The sequence below is a fragment of the Empidonax traillii genome, unplaced genomic scaffold (assembly GCF_003031625.1).
Source record: "Empidonax traillii isolate 1590-97213 ecotype Southwest subspecies unplaced genomic scaffold, ASM303162v1 scaffold132:size1788729, whole genome shotgun sequence".
NCBI lineage: Eukaryota > Metazoa > Chordata > Aves > Passeriformes > Tyrannidae > Empidonax > Empidonax traillii.
Window position 1 is genome coordinate 612,605 of NW_020955325.1, and position 10,426 is coordinate 623,030.

The 10,426-nt window shown below is 49.1% G+C and overlaps 1 protein-coding gene across 1 annotated transcript; it reads right to left on the reverse strand.

Annotated features, from left to right (window-relative positions):
- Window positions 1-415: 415 nt before the first annotated feature.
- Window positions 416-8,769, reverse strand: LOC114057429. Its single transcript, XM_027883694.1, has 13 exons — window positions 8,585-8,769; window positions 8,050-8,226; window positions 7,693-7,798; window positions 7,085-7,207; window positions 6,341-6,578; window positions 5,596-5,643; window positions 4,687-4,809; window positions 3,962-4,155; window positions 3,025-3,224; window positions 2,607-2,698; window positions 1,854-1,908; window positions 1,067-1,164; window positions 416-921 (listed from the first exon to the last, which is right to left on the reverse strand). Exons 1-13 carry the CDS (start codon window positions 8,767-8,769, stop codon window positions 707-709), a joined length of 1,854 nt encoding a protein of 617 aa, XP_027739495.1. The 3' UTR covers window positions 416-706.
- Window positions 8,770-10,426: the final 1,657 nt, after the last annotated feature.

Sequence of the window (10,426 nt, forward strand, 5' to 3'; positions counted from 1 at the left end):
GGGACAGAGGACTTGTACTTATTCCTTATGTAGCAGCAGTTGCACAGAATTTATCATAAAGGTCTGTCTAGAGCAAAGCTAAGTGATTGTGCCATAGTCAGCAAGGCACAACCAGCTCTCTCCCATACACTGAAAATTATGTTCCTTTTCCCTCAAACACTGTTCTAGGTGTTTTCCTAGTTTTCAGCTGCAGACTGTTGCCTAAGGGAATCCCACTCTGGTTCCCCCAAAATCAGAATCATGCCTGTACTTTCACTAGGAGGACTTTCTAAGTGGCAGGAGTAAATCCCATTCCACTCATTCCAAATGAAACCTAACACCTGAGTCACCTTCAGAGTTGAAAGCACCCCATAAACTCCAGCTCAAAAACCTGTAGGGCAAGAAGGGAAACCCAGATCCTTGCGTCTGGGTTCCTGTGCAGGCTTAGATCAGATCTCACTGAATATTTTGGCACCCGAGCCCAGGTACCAAGCCATCCATAGGGGATGGAACTTCTGCCAGTCTGATACTGTATATCAGCTACCCTAAGATACCCACAGCCTTCAGAAAGATGTTACAAACCCCTAATCTCTTGTGCCAAGGTAGCATCCACCTACACACAGATAATTGGACCGCAACATTGCTTGGATTCATTTATTGCCATCCATGTCTGTATTTAGGCTGGTGAAGAGCCCTTGCTGTTCAGGCTCATTCTGAGTATTGTGCATTATCCTAGGTCCAGCTTGATCTTGACTGTGCTGTTGTAAAAGGTTCCTGCACAGTTGGAGCCCCCAAAGACCAACACCGTATGCAGGTTGTGCTCCTCTTTGTTCTCCTTGTCCACATCCATCAGGTGGGCGGGAGTCAGGTTAAGCAATGTGTGGCCAGCTCGGGGCACAGAGCAGAGGTCACGGTGGATCACTGTGCTCCATGAAAGAGTATCTGAAGTAGAAAGTGGCTATCAGTACTGACAAACCCACTCCTAGTGCAAGAGATGAAACAAATGGACCAGACTAGGTGTTCAGAAACACGACTGCAGTCCCACAGTCACCTTCAGCTATGGAATCAAGGCAGGAGAGTCACTCACCTAGGCAGAAGACAAAGGCATCGTGCAGGGCTCCCATGGCATTGCAGCCTCCACTGATCAGAACCTTCTGGTCTGAAACAGCCAGAGCTGCATGAAAACTGCAACCAAAGCAAAGCAAAGGTGACTACAGCAGAACCTGCAGGAGTAGCCTTAGTCAGAGCAATGGGCAGAGATGGGAAGACTTCAGCAGAAGGTTGGGGGCTTAAGCTGCAGAAAGGAAGTTAAATTCTGCTTCTCTTCTACCCTGACTTGCTGAATAATCCTAGAAGAGCTGTATGTTTGCCCCTGCAGATAAGGCCACGATCAGGCCTGAAGAGCACCTCATTCTCTCAGAAGGACCTATCAGAAGTCCTATGTTTTGCTCTAGGGGGGGAGATAGCAAGCTAGTTGGGCTTTGTCCTGATTTAGGTGATTGTCCTGATTTAGTGGGCAACTATGTCCCATTAGGAACAGCACAGTTGGTACAGGAGGTTCTTCCTATCTCTGTGCCACAGTACCTCTCCAAGTACTGAGGAGACCAAACAATACAGTGCACTGGTACACAGCAGAAAGGTTACCCTAGCCTGAAAGGCTGATTTCCAGGGAGACTAAGGGGTCTTTACACCCCAACACCATAGGGACACCAACAAGGACAGGAATTCCTGGTTCCACAGCAGAGGAGCCACTGTATTTTGGCTAGTGGGACAGAGATATGCAACTGGGTCTGATCACCAGCACTGTTTAAACTTGGCTTCAAGGGGAAAGGACAGAGGAAGAAGATAGATCGTGGTCTGCAATAGGATCTTACCAACGTGCAGAAGGCTGTCCTGCAAGGAGAGGGACTGGTGTGTACTCCATGAAACCTGACAGCCAGGGAAAAGGCAGGTGAAATGTCCAAAAAGCTCAGCCTTGTAACTAGATAAAAAGTTCAATGCTTTGCCACATCAGCAACCTGCTTTCTCTATTACCCAGCTTCTTAAAAACAAAACAAAACAAAAACAAACAGTCTTGTTTTTCTCCATTCCCTCCTCTATTACCCCACAAAGCTCCCGGTGGTCTAGGGGAAAAGACACTGCACTGTCACTGCAGAGACCCGGGTTCGATTCCCGGTCGGGGCCCCTCCCCGGGCAGGTGGAGCTCGTTAGCCCGTAAGGCAATCCATCTACGTCCTGAGGACCTCACTGCCACCGTCCAAGCTCGCTTGGCCCCGGCAGACGAACCTCAGGATTAAAGGGTGGGCTCAGTTCTGCGCACACTGTGTCTAACCTAAAAAATCCAATGCGCAGGCTGGAAGGTGGAAAGACCTTCCCCAGTTCTTCGTTCGCGAAGAGACCAGCCAATACATACCCCACAAAGGTGGTGGTGGTTTGTTTTGGTGGGGGATTTTTTTGGTTGTTCGTATTTTTTCCCCCTTCTTTTTTTTAATGCCATAGTTCTTCCAACTCCATTGTCTAGTTAGGAGTTTTTATACTGTTATTGCTACCTTCTCATTGAGCCTGCCTCACTCCCCCAAGTCCCTGTCTTAGAATGGACCTTCCCAAGGCAGCCAAGACTTTCTTACCCAGATCCAGAACGTGCATGTCACTGAGGTAGAGAGAAGTCCTCCGACCCCCAAAAATCAGCAGCTTGTTTTTCAGTAGAGTAGCTGAATGCCTGGGCAGAGAGCAAGTAAGTGAATAAAACATCTTCAGCAAGTTCCCTAAAAACTTCCATTTTAGCCTTGGCTTCTTCTACTGGGGTGCCATAGTTTCAGTCTACACCTGCCTCTACCCGCAGCCACTGCAGCCCAAGGACAGAATCCCATCAGGATTCATAACAGAAGGTACTGAGAGTCACATTGCTCAAAACATAGCCCTATTTTAAGGAGTAAATGGTGGAGAACAATCACCTAGTATTTAGGGGATTACACTGATGGGGGAGGGAAGGCGAGCAGAGGTTTCCTGCTCTATTTTGGAGGGCTAGAATTAGAGCACTCTCACCCAAGCCTAGGCAGAGGCTTCTCCCCTTCTGAGATGGGCTGATACCAAATTTCATGTTCTGGATTGAAGACATAGAGCATGTTGCTGCAGGGTCCAACTGCCAGTGATGCCTTTTTGGGGAAAGTTCCTCCAAAAACAAAGAGCTCCTTTTGGTAGATAGTTGCACTGTGGTAAGTGAGCACCGGTATCTTCCCTTTGGCCTGGAAAAAGTTCAACATATACTTATTACAAGAAGCATATTATTTGCTGCATGACCTATAGGAAAGGGGCCCACATCATGCAGTGAGTTTTTCAAGTCTCAAATTCCACTTAGTTGGCTCCCCAGCCAGACCTTTGCTGCACAGGCAGACAGGACATTCTTTGCATACTCTGCACCACCAGAATACTTGATAAGAGAAGGAAGTCAATCTCCCACAGCAGCTTCCCCAGAAGATGACACGGAACAGAAAGATCTCATCCAGGCTTACTCTGTAAAAGCCATCTTGTACCTTAGCCCAGAAAAGAACAGATGGTCCCTTGCTGACAGGGCGCTCTTCTCAGAGTTCTGCTGTGCTCAGAGCAGTCCCTCATTTGAGAAGACTAGCTCTTCAGCTCAGCATCTGCTGCTGCTCTCAATGGCACCATGTAAAATGAGAGGCCATTTCCCTCTACTGCTTGTACAGTACCTCCCACCCGTGAGCCTGGCAAGACACAGCTCCCTGCAGCAACCATTTTTTCACCTTGCTTCACTCATTGTAGGCACAGTTCCTGATTTCTGTCAAGTTTGCAGCTTTTCAACACAGCTTCTTTTATCTGCCAAACCCAACTATCTCAGATAACCTGCAACAACAGTGAACCAAGGCTACTGCAATAAGGACACAGTCACATCAATTGCCACATTCAGGCAGAACCTGCAACCCTTCCTGAGCTTTTGTCTGGGAAGAGATGCAATACTCACAGCCACGAGGAGCCATTTCCAGGTGACTGTGTCCAGAATGTAGATGCTGCTGTAGTCTTTGTCCTCCCTTATGCCCCCAAAGATGTAGATGCGCTTGGTGTCAGGGTCATAGGTAGCTGTGTGACCATGCAAGCATGATGACATGGTGTTTTGTAGCTGGAAACCCACTGGAAGTTGCTCCCACAAATCACTCTCTGGGGGAGCAACATCAGAGAGATGGTGTGGGAGTTCAGGGATGCTCTTGATTTATCTAGATTTAAAGAATATGCCATAAAATCCATACTCAAAACCTTTCTCCCTCTGTCTCCTCCTCTCCTTTGATTCAGGGCTAGAGGGAACTCATACAGAATTGTTTTTGTATAAGGAATGAAGGGAAATAGCAAGGCGAAAGAGAGGACCCAGTTCGGTGCAGAAAAACAACGCTCTGGATTTGGATCTCACACTTCACAAGTCACCACACACAGACTGGAAACTGCTTTTACCCCTTGCAATTCCCCCAACTCTTTCTAGAACTCATACCTTAGCTCTAGAGGTCTCTCACATACACCCCCAGAGCCTCACATAGCACTCTATGCTGTCAGCTCACCCTGGTGACCACACTAGAAGATGTGACACTTTTGATGTCCCCTCCATATGCACAGACCCCCAAGTGCCCCCTCCCATTTTCATGAGTTGTCTTTGAGCCCCACTGCCCCCATTGCCTTTGATAGCCCTTAAGTCCCCACCAATTTCCAGCTTCCAGAGCACATCCTTGCAGGACTGCTGATCGACACCTTCTCCACCAATCAGAACAGCTGTCCCCAGGTCACTGAGGCACATGGCATGGCACCACCGAGGGCTGGGACTGCCTGAGGAGAGGAGAGCACAGGGCTGTGAGCAGAGTGACATAAGACACCATCAGCTGCCTTCCCTGCTGGGGAGAACAAGACAGCTAAATGCTTAGAAGGAAGTAGGAAGGCAAGGGCCCCAGTCCCTTCCCTCTGCAGTGGCAAAAGACATAGCTCCCTGAGGAACCTTTTCAGTTGGCTCAGGGGAATAATTGCTGTACTAGGAGCGACATTGTGAACAAAGAGTGGCTGGATGTAGGATGCATACAAGGCTTCTACTTCAGACAGGCTTGGATGTCCATTGATTACTCATCCCCAGAGGTGATATCCCAGTTGTGCTATCCCTTGTGTTACTCCTTGTAATGGAGGGCTATTCACAGACAGTTTATTAGTGCCTAAGATAGAACACACAGAATCTTGGAGATGCTTCCAGAGATATTCCTCGTGCTGCTCTGTTCCTCCTCCTTTGCTCTCCCAGGCTCCTGCAGTTGGCTGAGCAAGCTAAAATAGCACCTTTTAATCAAAGTCTATTCCACATCTTACCCTTTTCCTCAAAAGGCTATGCACCCAGAGGTGTTCCTGAGATTCAGAGGGGCTACAGAAGCATACTGGAGAGCCTGATAGTACTGGAAGCACCTATACTGATGGCAGCTGCATGGAGAGGAACAGTATACACACAACATACTTGTTGCCCTTTATCACTGGGGAGATACAGGACAAAGCATGAGAGGCTTTTGATGTTAAAGGGAAGGACTAGCATCACCAAGTGACTGAAGAGACAAACTTCAGTAGGAACCAAATCCTCACCTTGCAACTCCTTCACAGCCAGATCTGCAGAGGGAACACAGAGATAGCCTCATAAAGAAAGCAGCCAGCAGACATACTATGAAAAGTGCTCATCTTCAGTTTCAGAGCCCTTTGACTTTCCTTTCTCCAATCCCCAGCACAAAACTACCTCACTGCAACAAACAACGTGCAAAATCAAGAATCATGAAGAAAGTCTCATCAGAAGAAATCCCCAAAACAGGTAAGAGTAGGGCACACTTCTTTCAACTGCCATCACGCTGTCACCATTGCATTTTACCCCTCTGATGGAAGCTCATTTCCCCTTTCTCACACTGCCTGCAGTGGAAGGATGGAGCTATTTTTGCCTTTGTGAGAAGCAAGCCAAGTCACAGTAAGTCATTTCACATGGGTACCACTGAGCTATTGTCAAACATGTAAACTTGGTCACACCCTGGAGCTGACTTGGAATTCACACTCCAGAAGCCTTTTTACATGTATGAAGAGATAGGCATATTGTGTCACAGTACAAAGTGTTGACACTAGGAATATCCCATGTTTTATTTCTGGCCTTTTCCCGATAGGTAAAAATTCATCAAGCAGTTGATCCAGGAATAAAGAGCATTCTCAGCATTTGCAAGCCAACACAGACAAGCCCCTCATGCCTTGGAGGTATAAAGAGAAGTGGAGGGGGAAGTTGCAGCCCAGCAGCATTGACAGATCATTCAGACAAGACCTGTAAAATAAAGCTGGAAGCTACCAGAGTTACCTTCTTCATCAAGATCTCTCTCAGATGCTGTGGGTTCAAATAAAACTTTCCTGGGCCTCTTGGAATGGACTCTTGGTGGTCCTTGGACAGGACTCTTCCTCCAAGTCTCACTGGATTCCACCTTGCCAGATGATGGCTTCAGGGCATAGGGTACTACCAAGGCCCTCAGTGGCACATGGACATCCTTCCTCCCAGGCCTGGATCCTCTAGCAGCTACCTCTGAGCTCTGGCTCTTAACCTGTGACAAGAGTCCCAGTGAAATCAGCTCTGAAGACCTGAGGCTACTGTGAATTGTCTGTTACTGGGCCATAGATGAGTTTCACTTGTTTTCAGGCTCATCCTCCCATTGAGTCCTAAGGGCCAGCATGCCAGTATTAGCTGCCAAACAGATGCTGAGCAATGCAGCTACCTGCTGCTGTGTGCTATGGTCCACTTTTAAGCTGCTGGGCACAGCTGAACCAGGCAACTGGAAAGGCAAAAAGGCCCTCTGTGCCAATAGTAAACAGGCTGATCAATCATCCCACCAAGCACAATTAAATTCAACCTTCCCAAAGTAATTTCAATGAAGAATACCTCTTTCTCTAGCACAATTGAATCTTTGGCTCCAAAACTTGCTTAGCCAGGTCTAATCAAAAGAGTGGCAACAAATGTTTCTGCTAGACATCAAGTGAATGGCCACTGGTGAGGGGGAAGTTACTAAGGAGAAGGTGAAATAGTAAGAGGAAGGTGCCAGGATACACATACCGCAATTGGATCCTGCAGGTCCTGGCCAACAGGTCTGTCATCTGCTGGAAGCACTGGTGACTGGGTAGTCTCTGGGACAAGGAAGGGGTGGACAGGTGTACTGCTGGAGACACCTCGGAGCAGCTGTGGCAGAAAAAGTGAGAAAATAAAAGGACATAGCAACTGTGCCAGCCTCCAACCGCAAAGGGTGGGCAAAAAGATGTCTTGCAAGGCACTGATCCCCTGCAATGGTATAGCCCACATTTCATCTCCCATGCCAATAGAATAAACAAGGAAAAGGAAAGCCAGGGACTGCAGTATGCTAAATCCAAGGGCTTCAGTACAAGGTAAAACAACTGTGTAAGTACCAAAGACTCAGGAGAGAGTGGAACTGGAAGTGAACTGCTCTCTGCTGCCAGTCTCCTGCAGCGTAGGTGTTCTGGAAAAGCTGTGTTTAGAGAGGGTGGGCCTGCAGCATCATAGAGGGCTTGCACTCAGATCCACATTTGTCAGCTCTAACTTGGAGTAGCAAAGAGAAGGAAAAGGAGAGCATAGGACAGGAAATTCTGTGGCTCAGAAGTGGTAACAAATGGGATCCCAGGCAGGAGGAGAGGAGAATGTCGTTTTACCTGTCCATTGACAGTCAGGACAAGCCTCACAGGATTGCCTTTGTCCATCTCTTTCAATGAGGCCATGAAAATATCCATTCTCCAGTCATCTTCCCACACCAGAGACCTGCACAAGGGACCACCACAGGTTTTCAGCCCACAGCTGACACTAACCAGGGCAAAAATCCTCCTCCTACACTAGATAGTAAAAGCCCAAAGCCCAAAAAGATCCAACCCTGAAAGCATCACTAGAGAGAAACACTATGGTGGAGGACCAGCCGGCAGCTTTGGGACTACACCAGCAGAAGCAGGTAGCACCAGAGATCAGAAACTTTTCCAGTGTGCCCTTCTTGACATCCCAGCAGCTCCTGCCATAACCTGCGTGTGGGCTCCAGCATGCCAATGTGCTGTGGTGCAATGCCTGGGGACACCAGCAAGTCCACTGCAATGCTCGTGTCTGGAGAGTAACAGCTCCAGTCTCCCAGGCTGAACACCACCAGCTGCTTTGGCAACGGCAGGGGCAGCCAAGCCTGGAAACCCATCTTGCTGGACTGACTGCGAGGGAAGAAAAACAACAGATATAATCATCAAGGAGTAAAATGGAAGTTAAAGAAAAAAAAAAGGCATTAACAGGCCTAAAAACACTCTTGTGCTCGGAAACGGCAAAAGGAGAGGGCCTGTGTCATTTGAAGATGACACCATGATAAAAACAACGGGTAGACTGGGAAGCGAGCGCCGCCACGACCTGGGGCAGCGCAACCGTGTGGGCAGGGGCAGCTCCAGGCACCAGGGCCAAGGCCAGGCGTGCAGGTGTCCCCGGTCTCGGGGGAGCCCACCCTGGCAGAAACCGGGCCGCGTCGGCCCCATCGCTGCTTGCAGCCCCCGGGCCGGGCCGGGCCGGGCCGGGCCGCACCTCCCGAGGCGCCGCGGCGGCTCCCGCAGACCCCACACTACGTAGAAGGCGAGGCCGCCCCGCAGGGCGCGGTCCGCGAGCCCCAGCCGGCCCCGGCGGCGGGCGGGCAGCATCGCGGCGGGCAGGGCGGGGGCTGCCAGGCCCGCCTTAAGGCGGAGCGGGGCAGCGGGGGTGGCCCCGGCCATCCCAGCCCCACAGCTGCAGAGGGGTCCGGCGGGCCCGCCCTGCCCGCGCCGTCTCGGCGGGTGTTGGGAGCGCCCGAGCGCCGGGGCGAGAGCAAGGCCAAGGCCGGCCCCGCTCACGGCGGTGCCGGTGGCAGCCTTGGCAAGCTAGGAGGCGGTCGGGGGAGCAGGACTGGCTTCTGGCGCTCCGAAGCCGGGCTCACCTCTGCCTTTGTATCAAATATACAGAATCAATTAGGTTGGAAAAGATCTCTGAGATTATCGAGTCCAACCTATGACCGAACACCACCCTGTCAACTGGACCATGGCACTAAGCACCAGGTCCAGTCTTCCCTTAAAACACCTCCAGGGACTCGACCACCTCCCTGGGCAGCCCGCTCCAATATCTAGTCACCTTGCCTGCGAAGAAATTCCTCCTAATGTCCAATCTGAACCTCCCCTGGTGCAGCTTAACATTATGTCCTCTCTTCCTGTCGTTGGTTGCTTGGGAGAAGAGGCTACCCCCACCTGGCTACAATCTATCTGTTTTCAGGTAGTTGTAGAGAGCGATAAAGTCTTCCCTAAACCTCCTCTTCTGCACGCTGAACAACCACAGCTCCCTTAGCTGTTCTTCATAGGGCTTGTGCTCCAAACATTCAAAATTTCTAGAGCCCAAGCCATATGTCCGTTTCCAGAGAGGGATAATTTGCTTGCTGATTCCTAAATGATGGTATCTGTACGCATTTCTTGTAGCCTTCACAAAAAAGGAGCAGATGTGAACCTTGCTTCTTTCACTTGGCAGTCAGGGTTCCTATCAATGAAACCTTAAACAATAATTACATGTGTGTGTATGTATTACTACAGACTCCATTGTGTGTCTGATACCACCTGTCTAGCAATGGGTAGCTCTGCTAAGCTGAAAACTGCTGTTGATAATCAAACACCACTAAAGGCAATGACAAGACTTCAGCAGCAAAAGAACAATATTCTCCCTCTGCAGCTGAATCAGGGAAGAGTTGCCTCCCTGGCAAGACCAACAAAGCCTGCTGCAAGGCCTTTGCTGAGCAGCTCATTATCAGAGCATTTCTGCTGCAGCCCAACCACAAAAATTACGCAGTGTGGAGCAAAAAGAACTAATGTATCACTTCCCTGCATCCCCGCTGTTTTCCTTACTTTTCCTCTTGCCGATATGCCTGAGCCAAGCACAAGGATAGGGATGCATAATAAGTGCAAGGGGATCAAGTAGCTGTAGCAGTGTTTCTCTTTGGTGATCTTAAAACACAATGAAACATCTTTAACTTCACAGAACCATCTATCCCTTTGATCAACTCACTTTATGATTGCTCTTGCCCATCAATTATTTTATAAAAGTGCTCCACAGAAACGTTGGACTAGAACTGAGACAACTGAACTCCTGAAGCACTTGTCCTGCCAAACTTCATGAGATAGGTGAGAAAGGATTAGTCTGGCTGCAGGCATCATTCCTCATTTTGACCAGCAAATGCTTCCTTCAGTACATGTAAATATAATCTTTCTAGTATGATAAAGTTGATGAGCAAAGCAGCTGTGAGGAGCTATGAAGGGCAAACACTTTTGTCTAGACAACTCAATGTGTATCTGGTAACTGAAGAGATGTTTTTAGCTCTTCAGATTGAAAGTTGAAGTAAGAGAAGAGCTACTT